The sequence below is a fragment of the Pelecanus crispus genome, chromosome 6, assembly GCF_030463565.1.
Source record: "Pelecanus crispus isolate bPelCri1 chromosome 6, bPelCri1.pri, whole genome shotgun sequence".
In the NCBI taxonomy this organism is placed as follows: Eukaryota; Metazoa; Chordata; class Aves; order Pelecaniformes; family Pelecanidae; genus Pelecanus; species Pelecanus crispus.
Window position 1 is genome coordinate 28,373,196 of NC_134648.1, and position 14,036 is coordinate 28,387,231.

Consider the following 14,036-nt stretch of genomic DNA (forward strand, 5'->3'; position numbering starts at 1 on the left):
CTACACGTGGAGCTGGTGCCACATGGCTATCTGTCTCCTGGGGTTCCTCAGCATTTCTTCCCAGTGGTTCCTCTCTGTGCCCGTGACGTGCAAGCCCAGGCTGCACTTGCCGAGCACGTGGTTCTGCCCAGCACTATCCTGGCTCAGCATTTCCAGCTCCACGCTGGAGGCACGCAGGAGCTCATGAGGCACCTCAAACATGATCATCTCATTCCACACAGGGTTGATCTTGTGTTTTGCACGTTTGGTCTGCTTCTTTTTCAGCTTCAAGGACTGATGCCTCAGTGTCACCTTGACAGAAACATCTGTATAGGAAGTGGAGACACCATATTAATAAGCATGCAACAAAATGAACGCAAGAGAATTTTAACTGGTGACATCAGACTGAGAGAGAGAACATAAGAAACATTGATCTTGGTGGGCTTGGTTTTCACTTTTTAGAAATTATTCAAATCTCTTTGGCTTTCTAAGCCAAACATCTATTTTTTTCTGCCAAACACCACCCTTCCCACTTTCTTTCTAGATTTACATAATAGCAGAAACAACAGTCTCTGTTTTCTTGCTGTTCTACTCACCATTGCCAAGTAGATCTTTCAGCTGCTTGGAATGGAGATTTTTAGCCTTAATAATCACAACCAGCAGGCGGTTAGCTGCTGGCAGGTAGCTGATAGAGAGCAGAACCTCCCCATGGCCTGTAGATGGCTCCTAGAGATGGAGACACAGGAGGGGTTAATTTTTTATACAGTCTTGGCCATAACATTAGGAAAACTAAATAGTACAAGGTGATGGGTGGAAGGTCATGGACCAACCGAGTTGTGTCCCTGTCTTTGTACAGATCTTTCCAGTTACACTGGATGAGAATAAACCTGGCAAAGGTGTCTGAGAGGGCTCCTCCACTCATAAGGCCCTGATCATGCGAGTTACTGCTTTCTTTTGTTGCTGGAAAGTAACTGCTTCCTAACATCTACTTTTAGTGGAATATTTAGTCGGGAGAAGAGGATTTGGGGCTGAACTACATGCAAGTAGTCAGATACTCCTTTTTCGAGAGATCATCTAGCTGCCCTTTAATTATGTCCCCTACTTCCTTTACTGCTTTTCATAATTCACTCTTCATTTCAGCTGCTCTTTTTGTGAGGAGGCTCTGACCAGACGTGGACCCTGGTCCACACTGCCTAGTAGGAGTGTGGGGCTCCCTGGGAAAGACTAGGCGATACCCGGGTTTGTGCCACACAATCAGACCCTGAAGCTGGAGTTGAACCTTCTCTGACACCCTTACTTGGTATGGGAAAAACCCAGCCAACCTGAAATCCTCCATGAGCTCCACACAGTACTTTACTCTTCCTTCCCCACCTGTCTTCCCTCAGGCCTGTGAGCAGCTCTCCCTGCTGCCCCTGCGGGATTTCCTCCAGGGGAAATGCTCTGCACGATCAGGCATTCACTTCAGGGGGCCACACTTCTTTTTTTCTTTTCTTTTCTTATTCCTTTCTTCCCATTAGTGATTGGCCTCTTAGCCTCCTGACCTTTCTCCCCTTCCTTCCCGCTTGCCCTGGACAAGCACCCCCGGAGGGGGAAGCAGAGGGACATAACCACACCACCCATCACTCTCCCAGGGGAGAACGGTGCCGTTTCCTCCTCGGGAGCTGAGAGGAAGGAGAGAAAGCCCACGCCAGCGTTGCAGGGCTGCCAGCCTGCGGCGAGGGGCAAAAGGGGAGCAGTTATTCTCTCAGTGAGTAGGAGCTTGTGACAGAAATCTGGTTTAGTGTGAGGTTAATGACCCAGAAGAGTCCCAGAAAGCCAATGTCAATTCAATAGACTCCCTTTGGACTCCTTAGCATGATTTACACACTTTAGGACAGAAAGCCCTTCTCCAGGCCATTTCTGTGCTCTGCACTCTCGCTTCTAAGTGAGCCATAAATATTTCAAATTAAGTTTTCACCCGGTTACTCGCAACAGGCAAGGACAGGCCCCTGTATACTCCACATGAGCTGATTGACTCTCCAGAAAACATGGCTGTCATCGCTGTCTGGTTTGAATGACTTATTTGTCGTGCACAAATCAGGTGGGAGGCCATTAGCGAGGAAGCCTGAAATTCAATCCCAAATCAGCCGAAGTAAATCTTTTTTTCATGCACTCAGGTAGCAAGGAAGGGCTCATGTGCATTTCACTTACATAAATCCTGTGCTAAATCTAAGTGGATCTTAAAAAAACCCACACATAAAAACTAACAGAGACAGATTCAAATGGTTGTATGTCCACTACAAAACAATAGGTGTTTGTACATGGAGGGACAAATACAAATACCATGTCAATACAAAAACACTGTTTAGGCAAGTCATAAGCTCCTTTTGTTTATTTATCCCCTCTACATCTCACCCCATCCCACTCTATAGCTCTTGGCTAGAATTTGGTTCCTGTAGCTCCAGGCACAGGTAGATACAGTGGAGATTGTGGGGGATAGGGGGTGGCAGGGCTCTGTAAACGTGCACACACACATGCCCGCATGCACGCACACACAAACAAACACATGGTACACACACGTCATATCTTGTGCTTATGGCTTTCCAGCTCCTCATATTCTGGTCAACTTTTTGACCAGCCTGTATTCACATGAAACCAAAACCTACAGTGGTTGGTATCTGCTGGAGTTTTGTGTGAAGAGACCAAGTCAGAGGTATTTTTCCTTCCCCCTCCTTCTGGGTTTTGGGTTTTTTTTCTTTTTCCTACTAAATCCATAAGCTGCACTTTGTGCTGCAACCTTGCAAATTCATACAACCACCAGAGCTTCAGTCTTCCTTTCTGTGCAATAAGGATAAAAAGCATCAGAGGGTCATCAATGAATTACGTGTGCAGGGCACCATGAAATCACAAAAGGGAAGGTGCTATGCAAGGAGCCACTATCATCACCGTCATTAGCAAAGCACTGGGAGGGAAGGAAGACAAGATAAGGATATCAGTCTGCAATATCTACGCTTTGCATTGCTCACAGCAGTCCATGAATTCCTGAATACTAATTACATTACCTGGTTAGCTGTAAGCTGCCCCCTGAGCTCCTTCCCTTGTGTGTGGGAGAATTACTGGGAAGGTAAGAATGAAATTTCTGCAGCTCATGGCTTTTCAAGGAAATGTCAGACTTTAAACAAAGCCCAGTAACTTTGTTCCTGGATGGATGCTGTCAAAAATAGCTTCTCTTTTTTGATCAGCTCTTCCTCACTCCCTCCCGCTCTGGTTCTTGATGAATGATTCAGGATCTGTGTATAAGCTATCTGTGCAATGGTTGGCTTTCTCAGGTCCCAGATGACGCAAATTCAGCTTTCACTGCACATCCTCAGCTCAAACTGGGGCACTGTTCAGCAGTACTGTTAGTGTTAACCTTGTGCTGTCAGCCTGGAAAAGAAATGAATGCTGCCCTGTTTCTACGCATAGTTGTGAAGCTGGACCAAGGCCGAGTACCCAGTATGTCAGGAGTCCATCAGGTGTACTTGAGTGACAACTGACCATTGCTGTGAACAGGCTGTTCCTTTGGTGTTGCTTACAAAGCAGCTACTGCAGTAGATTAGGGGGGTTGGGGGATCCATCTATCTCAGTTTAGGAATTTAAATCATTATATTGGAATAATACCTTTTGGACATCTCTTTTTACAGCAGCAGACTGGGAACTCATTTCAATTTACAGCTATTAGGCAAGTATTTAGCCTTGTCCTTGAGGTTTATTAAACTGATTCAGACCACCTATTTGTTTCTGCTGCCTCTCTCTCTGCCAGAGATTTTATAGAGTGGCCAGCCCTATTGGCATTCAAGTGGTGATCAGATAGATTTGCATTATTGGAAATCAGAAATGTTAACCTTGTACTCTGTGTCTGTGGCCAACTCAGTGGAGAGCCCTCACCCCTGATGGTGACAGGCAGTAATTTATTTCAGCATGCTTAGCAACAATGCTGGTGTTGTTTTGCATTGATCACCCTGTACCATACAAGAGTACAATAGGTACCTGTTTGTGGTGATGTACTAGTAGCAATAATAGGAGCGCCCTGCTACCATGTTGTTAAGAGTATTGCTGCTGCTAGAAGAATAATCTAGTTCACGGCAGGGAAAAGGCTCCTGAGGAAATGCACAAAAAGTTAGTGCACATGAAGCATCCCCTGTACCTACTTCAAGTACTGTTGGAATCCTTCCCTCCGTTTTCCCTGGCTGTGCATCTGGGAAGGTGTGGATAAGGAAGAAACGGGAGGTTTTGATGTTTTAGAAAAGCAACACAATGCAGTCAGTGATATTTTGACATCTCCCAGAATGAACAGCACTGCTGGATTGATCCCAGTAAGGATAAGGGGTCCTCAGTCAAACATTTCATTCCCAACAATGTGTTTCGCTCCTAGCTTAAGGCCCCCTGGGGTGCCACCGTATGTGCTACCTGCACCCAGCTCTTCCGAGTTCCTCTGTCCTGCTCTGTAGGCACTCTATGATATTTCAGCTGTTGCCACCACAGTCCCACATTGCTAATTCACAGAAATTCACGTAACTTTTTCTAGACATAGGCTTTGAATTACAGATATCAGTGTCAGATTGTCATGTAATTGAGGGAGGAGAAGAGGGAGTTTTGACACATATTAACGGCCGGGAGCTGTAGATGGAAGGGTTGGTTTGATGGGCCTTTGATTGCTTTTTGAAATGGTTAGCTACAGACCAACACAGAGCAGTGCTGAGTGACCTCTGCAGTCACACATCACCCCTCTAAACCTGGCTCCAAACAAATAAAGCCACACACTGACATGCAGCCAACTTGGAAGAGGGCTTCTCTTGTCCTAACAATAAATCATTAGAGTTTCTGGACTACCAACACGGACTGAGTCCGTACCTTCTCTGGGGTCTTTAGCCTTTCCCACTGGGACATCCCAAAGGACTCCTCCATGTTAGCAAGGCTCAGTTTGAGTTCCCCCACAATGCTGTGTCTGGAGAACTTGTCGCAGTTTCTCAGGGTGAGAGTCAGTGTCCCCTCTGGTATCTCCTCCTCTATTAACGGGAATCGCAGGATCTCCTCCCAGACGGTGTGAAGCACCTTCTTCTTCAGCTCTGTCTGGGCCTCAGCAATACCGGACTTGCTCACCAGTGTGCCCAGTATGTAGCAATGGCAGCCAGCATCTTGGTCCCCACTCATTCTGCCATGCATAGCTGGAAAAGAAAGATTGATTGTAAGGACCTCTCACAAAAGACAGCCCTGAAATATCTGTGGCTAAATTGCCTATTTCATGAGAGCAATAAAATAAAACATCTGCATAGACATTGACCCCTGTTCCTGCTTGCACAGGCTAGACTAAGCCATGACCCCCATGCGGGATGGTCAGTCACAGATATCAGAGATAGGAGAGACCTCTCTCTTGGCACACATCCATCCCTGCAGGCCACTGTGGGATATGTCTAAGGGTTATTACATTCTGCTTGTCCAGCCTCTGGTAAATGACTCCTTCAGAAGCCATCCCACAGGCCAAAAGATCTGTGTCAAGAGACATTCATCCCTAATTTTATGTCCTTTTTATATTGAAAAGCCTAGAGTGAGAATGACATTTCACACTCCTCTTCAGCTGCATCAGCAGAATTGCGTTGCCTTCTCCACAGCAAGAGGAGATCACCTTCCCTCAAGGGGTCATGAAAGAGCATGGCTTTGTGGGCAAAACTGAAGTCCTTGCTGCAGCCAGTCCAAGGACATCTGCTCCTGAGCTTCCAGGTCCCATGGTTCACAGGGGTCTCCTGGTTTCTTGGGGGAGTGGAGCTGGGGAGCAGACCCAGATCCTGCCCAGGTGTCAGTGGTGCACCCAGGGAGGAGTATGCGTGCAGGAGAGCCAGGGTGGCAGCCCACAGGCATGGGTGTCCGCCCTGGAGGGAAGCTGTGGGCTTGCTGCTGGCAGGCGACCCACAGCAGCGGCTGCCGTTTAGCACCCTTTCCATTCTCGCTTCAGATGGTGTGATTTGATTAGGTTTCCACAGAGATCTGCACTGTGCATGAATTATTCAGTCAGCTTGTTTTACTTTCCCAGAGGAACTGATGATGCTCCAGCCGAGAGGAGAAGCCGTTATAGTTGTCAGTTCCCACTTCAGAGAATGACACAGAACCTGGCCATCAGGCCAGGCACAGCCAGAGGGACCTTCCTCAGTGGCCTACAAGATGTCTAGTATCTCCAGCTCAGCCTTTGACTTGACTTGAGGAAGAGGCAGCAGGGAGTGGGTCAATGAACGTTATAGAGAGGAAGGAGATAGCAGCCTCCTTCCCCCTGCCCCCAAAGCAAAAAATAAAAAGAAGGTTGCTTTGTACCATGTCTGGGTCTGGAAGAGCCCATCCTGGTTCCCGACTTCTGCTTTTGAGCTGTGCAAACAATTGTTCCCAAGCCATGCCCTGCATGCTTACTTCAAGCAGTGACATTGCCAGGTATTTCTATTCTGCAAGTCCAGAAACAGTAAAACATCCAGTGGTCCTGGGGACACGTGTTGATTTTAAGGCAGAAGGGGAACTCTCTATAAAATCAACAGGTGTCTTGTACCCTCCAGATGGAGAATCACCAGTGGAAGATCTCTGCCCCTTACCTTCCAGAAGGGCCACACGCAGCTCGGCTTTTTGTTGATCATACACAAGGGAGTAGCGCAGCTCAGGGGCCTGGTTACAGCTGGCTGCCCTCTCGGGGTTCAAGTGCTCTGTGACACACACGTCCTTTACTACACCTGGAACTGAAATAACCCCTTTAGCAAGCAGGTCTTCACCTTCCAAGGAGAACAAATCCACCCTGTCTTGACTCAACTTCTCTAAATGTTTTACTATACCTACACCTTGTATGCAGGCTTATCATTTATGTTCCTTCTTCCTCCATCATCATATCTCCTTTTCTCTCTGTTTTCTCACACTTTCAGCTCTTTCTACAGCACTTGGGCAAGCCTTCTGCTCTCTACCACCTTGTGCTCTAAGATGGTTCACACACTTGCTCTTTCACCTTGTGCCTAGGTGTCTAAACTGCACTCATTACTTGTTATATTGTTTTAAATTGTTTTTAACTCACATTGGTGAATTAAATCTTGTGTTCTTTGGAATGAGAACTTAAGTCTGCTTAGTTCAGACCTCTCTAAACGTTTTTTAATTTTAACAATACAGTCTGTGTCATGCAGAAGACATCTATTTCCATAGCGCTCTACCAGGTTGAAGATAATGAGCTTGAGAAGCTGTGAGGCAGTTTCTCCACATGTGATTTTGAAGATGAGTACATATTTCATACTGAAATAAAGCAAGTTGCAGGACTAAAAGGGAAGCCACAGCTTTTTATCATCAAAACATGTTATCTGCAAGGTCGGTTCTGATTCAGATAGAAAACAATAGTGGGACCAGCACAATTCCTCCTAAAAATCTCAGCCACAGTCCAGACCAGTTCAATGCAGCACCAAAAAGAGAATGCAATTCTTACTTTATTTCAGCAACACTTGAGCTATGAAATCAGGCACAGCAGGAAGCAAACTTGCTTGTGCCATTAGCAGTGCAGAGAGGCTCTTACACCAACATGCTTATATAAAGCCTTAGCCTACATCCAGCCATCATCCTTCAGTATCTCCACCCTATAATCTTCTCTCTGACACCTAATGATGTGGCTCAGACAGTCTTTTCCTCCAATGCAGCTGCTTCCCATGGTACTTTCTTTTCCATACTCACAGTGAATGTAGCAATTGTCCTCCCAGAAGGACAAAAATATAATCTCAAGCAATTTTGAAAAACTAAAAAGAATCCTCTTAAAAAAAATCATGACATGTCATTGTGTCTCTGGCAAATCTTCAGGAAGGTTTTATTAATGTGGTAGCCGTAAGAGTCAATTATCCTGTTAAAAGACAGCTGTGAAGGTAAAAATCAGTATGGAAGCAACCCAGACATGCTGCCAGATGTATATAATTAACATTGTATTTTCTCTCAGGCTCCAGGAATCTTATGTTCCAGGCTTTGGCTGGTTACCCTTTGGGCTGGCTGGAAAACAAAAATTCTGTTTGGCAAAAATGTCTGAGGTGTCAGCCTTTGGTTTCACTGCACATTACAACAAGCCAAGACCATCTCACCAAAGCAGTGGGAAAAAAAGTAGCAGAGAAAATAAAGTAGAAGCTTGAACCCCTGCTGCTGATGTCCCTGACAAGGACAGTTGTTGGTCAGTTAGCAGTTGTCCTGGAGCAGATACTCTGCCTAGTTTTGGCCAGATATTTCACCCATACTCTGGCAACTGCTTTCAGTAAAACTGCACTAAATACATGTTTTTCTACAAAATGTCTGCTTCCAGTGAGCCAGATTCTTCAACACAAAAGATGTTTAGGTAATAAATTTTACAACCAGACACAACTACAGCTTTGTTATCTGAATGTCCTGATGAGCTCCATGACTACTTTCTATTAAACACATGCATTGAAGACAGAACTCACAATGCTCATAAGAGAGCAAAAAGCTTCATTTTCACATTTATTTCTCTAGCTACAATCACATTATTCTCACTAATATTACATATCTGCACCCAGAAAAGCAATTGTTAGTCTGAAGACCAAATGCTCCTACCGTTTTGAGGGAGAACAAACAGCTCTTCGTTGACTTGTATCTTCATCCTGTTTTCATCCAAACCAGCATGTTTTCCGGTAGTTGGTTCTTCTGTTGTCTTCAGGGAGTACTGCGTGTAGTTAACAATTTCAGGTGAAGTTACTACTGGTTTGGGGCCATAAATGTTGGGAAACTTCAGGAGTGCTCGAGGCTGGACTGGCTCTGCAGTTTTCTTAAGGTTGAACTGAAAATTAAAACCTTGTTTATTACTTTGCACTATTAGACTAATTCTTCTGATTCTCTCAGTGTTAAATGAGCTGAGACAAAGGGAGAAAAGACAGTGACTCTGGTCATTCTTATCATCATTGTTTCTTAGGTAGTAGAAACCACTGCCTGTATGTGCAGATATTTTCTTGCCAAAGCTGATACCCTTCTACTTCATGTATGTCTTTTCAGATTCACTCTTCTACAGTTGTTTGGTTGCAACAAGAAAAAGATATGTTCTTATTGTTTGATTATTCCCCTGTTCCTGTACCAGTTAATCGTCCTTTCATAAGACTGTGTTTTATCTTAGCACAGAAATCAACCATGAAATTCATTTTGCTATGAATGAGGTATGGTGTTTTCTACCCTGATGTCTGAAGTCAAATCCAAGATCAAGAGGGTATAGCCACCCACAGGTTTCAGACCATTTTACATGAGTATGTAGTAAGCATTAGAAAGGCAAAGGCATGGATCATAGAGTCACTTGGAGCAAGTACGACCGCTGTGTAATAAGACAAAGGAGAACTGGTTGAACAAAAGAGCCCTGCAATGGCACACCAAGAGTAGTTGATTCAGTGGTCATCTCAGCCTCTTGGACTATCTCTTGGGTCTGTGTACCAGAGTTCCACCTGACCCTCAGACACACATTTCCCCTTTATTGTACCAGCATTGCAATTTGGATTTATGTCCAAGTTTGTTCTTAGCATTTCAATTCCCTGCTGAATCATGAACATGAAATGAGCAGAAGAACCTGAAAGATGGTGTAATGCCCAGGCAGCCCAAGCAAAGGTTGTGACAAAGGCATTACTGTTCTCCCAAAACAATGAAAAATATTTTAGTGGAATATAACAGTCCTCTTTTCCTTATGTCCCAAGAAAGAATCCTGTTTGCTCACAACTGAAATCATTCCTGATTCATTTATATTTGGATTCATCAATGGGAAAGAACAAAAGCTGACTAGCAAATGACCCTGACCCTTGCAACAGATTTTATTAATGTTTCCAAAACATGAGAGACAAAAAGCAGAAGTAAACCTGCCATTTTGGTTGATTATTGTGCAGTGGGATTGTCTCCAAACCTGCTGCCTGCCAACCTATTCTGTGTTAAGTTTAGATCGAGGGTGAGCCAGAAAATGTTCGTAACTGTAATTAAAGTTTTTCATTAGTCTCATTGTTTCCTATTAATAAAGAATGTAGATGATGCCCTGAAGCACTTATCTGTGTTGGGACTTTGTGGTCCCAGTTCACATGTCCTGAGGGAGCATACCTATTCCTCAAGAAATAGAGCTGAAGAAAGAGAGCAGTTTTGGACTTTAGCTCTTTAGTCATACTCTGCTTATGGAGATCATAGCACTATGGTTACATACACTTGGCAATGGTAAAGAACTAAGGAGGTCAGCGACTCCATCTTTTCAAGGCAGCTAGTGCATCAGTGTTTCAGAAGTCCACTAAGGGCTCTGAAAGAGAAGTGGGTTGAGAAAGAAAGACGTCACTGTGTGCAGTCCTCACCTAGCATTCAGCTGAGTTTAGATATTATGTAAGTCATATGGTGTGGGTCTGTAAGTGAGATCCCTCTTTTAGTGATGCGAGCCTCATCAGTCCTAAAATACATAGGAAATTCAAAGTTACTCATCCAAAGCTTAAATGGAGTTTTCCATTCCTCTAAAATTAAAGCAGACCAACCAAGCAAAATATGCTAGGAATCACTAGACAACAGCTTGAAAAACCAGGTCGCTTTTGTTCTGCAAATGCATTACTTCTGTACACGTGCAGTGCCTGCCATGGTTGTCAGTCTCTGCTGTTCTTTCTCTACTGAAGCCGCTGTATAAGGCTGCTGTCCTACCAGTCACTGACCATCACACCAGAGCAGTATGCCTGCATTGCTGTGTGCTGCTAGCACATAAAGCACTTTGGGATCCTTTGGGATGAAAAACACCATGCAAATGTGAGGTATTGCTAGTAGAATCTTTTCTTCCACTTGCTAAAAGCCAGAGATTTAGTCAGGAAATCCATCAGCACACAGCAACTAAGAGCTCCACTGGGTCTAAATATTCCTCTTCTCTGTCTGCTCTGCAGAATCAGAGATGAGAGACATATGCAAGCACAGTGGGACTAGCCCACCCCCTCTTCCAACTGCATCTGCCTCTGTTTATTATTTTTGCTACCAGCTCTGTTCCCAAGTGCTGTCTGCTAATCTAGTTACATAGCAGTGCCCTATGGAAGTTCCCTTTGCAAATCAGCAGCAGTATCTTAAATAAAGAGATGAGCAGAAGAGTTCAGACAGTTCTGCATAAAATGTGTGAAAGCAAAGAAACCAAATGTAGCAAGGAGGCTGCAAATGACCCTTCTGGGTCCCTGCCCAGTGTCACTCAAACAATGCACCAGATTGTTGCCATTCCTGGATGTGTTTAGGAACCTTCATTCTGTATGCTTTGCTGAGACTTTGCAAATCTACAGCAGTTTTTAATTGTTCTTTAGATGTATCTTTGTGTTTGAACTCTTCCTCCTCATGTATGTGGGGCATGTCCATGGGGAACCTCTGTCTATAGCAAATACAAGCATCACTGTCATGGGAGACATGCCAAGTGAATAAAATGCAGTCTTGCTTCATCTTTCTTTTGTCATCTCTGTTTATCAGAATCAGTGTCCCTGACAGGCTTCAATAATTAAGTATGTCAAGCACTGACTAGGACATACAGTGTGCTAATGTAGTCGGAAAAAAGTCCCGACAGGACAATTTATAAACATAGACACAGATAATAAAACTTCACAAGCTCAGAACTCAATTTGAGATTCATTCCTTCAAGGTATATAGACTGATTCTGAATCATTGACAACATAGGAGAATGCATGTTCCTGGCAAGAAAACTATTTTAATTGGAAAGAATTGTTAAACATACGGAATATGCAAACTAAGAACATTTTGCACTTTCTGTGACAGAATGTTCATTCGGCTGCTATAATTTGGCCAGATTTCTTTAAAAAAACCCGTAACCAGTAACATTACAAATAATACTTCTAATTAGAAAGTCTACAATGCTAAAAGAATACAATCACTCAGGTAATAGTGATACACTGAGGGCAGGTTGAATATTTTGATCCCCTGTTGGTCAAATACTGGATTAAGTTATGGTAAAACTTGATGAATGTAGAAATATTGTGAGTAGCTGCTGGGTACTGGAGGCTTAATTGGACTTCACGGTGACAGTGCTTATTTCAGTCATGCAAGCAGGATGACACCCTGGAGGACAAGCTCCAGGATGGATTAACACTTTCCCAAGATGTTTCCCAAAAAGCTGTATGAAAGAAAAATGTCCAGTCCAAGGATGGAGTTAAAGTAAAGATTTGGGAGGTTTCTGAACTAGAAGATTACAAAAACGAAAAGTGTTGTAGAAAGAGACTGATGGTAAAGTTATCTGTGGGTAGTGTTGTTCCAGACAACAGCTAGAAAAAATGCTATGCAAAGTGATATGACTGTCAAAGTTACACATTTCTCATTTGTTTTAACAGTAAACTTGGAAAATCTCAGCATTATTGTACACCTTTATATATAGCAGTTGGCAAATCCCCAGTATGGATTAGAAAAGACAAGAAAGGAGCCTGGAAAAGACATGACAGAACTATCAAACGGGTGAAATACATCGTAGGAAAATCCAAACAGGTACTAGGGGGTATTCACTGTGCTCATGGATGAACACTCAGAATTAGCAGCAGTCTCTTGAGAAGTCCTAAGCTCAGTGCAGATGTTCATCCATGGTCAGTGGGGCCATCCTTCCACCCCTCATCAACCAGAAGCTCTGGTAATGCGATTATGTGTATCTACACCAGATCTTACAATACAGTTAGTAGATTTGGTCATCTTTGCTCAGAATGAACTGCACCAGGAGCATGAGGATGCCAGGGGTCTTTTCTATTAAAAGCCTAAGAGTGGCAGCCAGAGAGAGACTGAATATGTAATTACAAACATTACAGAGAAGTTCAATTAGGGCTCCTGCTACACTCTTTAAGAATACAAAAATAATAGGCAGCTCAGATAACTAAAGGGCAAAGAAAGACTGTTATACAATGGATCAATGGCCTTTGGAATTGGCTGCTATGGCATAACATTTGGTTGAATGGCTAGATGAAAGTGAAAAGGACATTGGCACATACAAACACCAAGAGCAACAGCCAACAGGTAATACTTTCAGAGACTGACCAGTGCTGTAGCTCATGCTAAAGACCACAGTCAAGCAAGGAAATCTGTCAAACATTTCTCTCTGAAGGAGCGCTTCGCATTGATAAGTATATTAGAAGGGTCCTACAATTTCCCTTGCTCTCTCTTGCACTGAGCCGAGGAGTAAATCAGGGGTTTTGGATTCTAAAAAGAAAGAAAGACCACACAGGGATGCCTGACATTATCCGTACTCCACATTGCTCTTATAGTAAGTGAAAAAGCAATTCACAGTGTGATGAGATTGTCCAGTCATCACACTCTAGATTCTCACTTGCATTTTATTTTCATTTCAGTGCCTTGTTTTAACTTCACACATAATTAATCCCCTCAGTTAGAGGGGCAGAGGGAGGAGGAGGGATGGTTTTCACAGGAAATCATCTGTTGACAGGGAACTATCCTGCAGGAAACATAAGATATTGTGAATAGAGTTAGAGAAATAGCTGCTATAGGAGAGCCCAGCAGGAGTCATCTCCTCTTTACAACACTGCATGCCACCTGGTAAAGACCAGTCTTCTCTCCTCAGGAAATGATTTCCCCTGTGATCTAGCTTGACAGCTAAGCAGCATTTCCAGTCATCCTCCCCTATTTTTGCCATTAGCAGCTTTCTCTTTGGCAATGTGGCAGCTGTCTCCTGCTCCAGTAATTCTGTGGGTCACCCAGTGCATCTCTGTTTTTCCCTCACTCCTACTCCCATTAACATGTTGTTACATCCTGAACACAGTAAGCAGATAAATAGGCAGCATAAATCACATGCTGAGTAGCCTAACAGAGAAGTTGCATTCCCACCCTCTGCATTTAAAGAAAAATCACAGAGTAAATTAGAGACTGTGTCTTACTTGCTGGACTGGCTGAAGCACACTGGGCTTAGTATTTTCCGTGTCTTCCTCTTGGTCCTTTTCTGAGAGTCCTTTCCCAGGTTGCTTGCATTTGCAGAAGCAGGTGAGACCGCAGAGGGCAAGGATGCTAGTTGCAGTCCCTAAGGTAGCCCCCAGGGCTATAACTGGGGCAGACAAAACCAT

General features: G+C 43.9%; 1 protein-coding gene across 2 annotated transcripts; it reads right to left on the bottom strand.

Annotated features, from left to right (window-relative positions):
* SYT13 (synaptotagmin 13) lies at positions 1–14,036 on the bottom strand. 2 transcript variants are annotated; one of them, XM_009481105.2, is made up of 6 exons: positions 13,854–14,036; positions 8,560–8,782; positions 6,573–6,707; positions 4,852–5,165; positions 576–705; positions 1–305 (listed from the first exon to the last, which is right to left on the bottom strand). In XM_009481105.2, the coding sequence occupies exons 1-6, from the start codon at positions 14,034–14,036 to the stop codon at positions 1–3; spliced, it is 1,290 nt and encodes a 429-aa protein (XP_009479380.1). The 2 variants fall into 2 exon arrangements, with proteins under 2 accessions (XP_009479380.1, XP_075569125.1); XM_075713010.1 differs by having other exon boundaries at positions 6,573–6,713.

What these genes read in the sequence shown, in the direction of transcription:
- SYT13 (XM_075713010.1), bottom strand. Translation starts at nt 14,036, where the DNA reads ATGGTTTTGTCTGCCCCAGTTATAGCCCTGGGGGCTACCTTAGGGACT. An exon ending in GTTTGTTCTCCCTCAAAACG is followed by an intron (nt 6,714 to 8,559) that starts GTAGGAGCATTT and finishes GGGTTATTTCAG; the next exon opens with TTCCAGGTGTAGTAAAGGAC. An exon ending in GAAAGATCTACTTGGCAATG is followed by an intron (nt 306 to 575) that starts GTGAGTAGAACA and finishes CTTCCTATACAG; the next exon opens with ATGTTTCTGTCAAGGTGACA.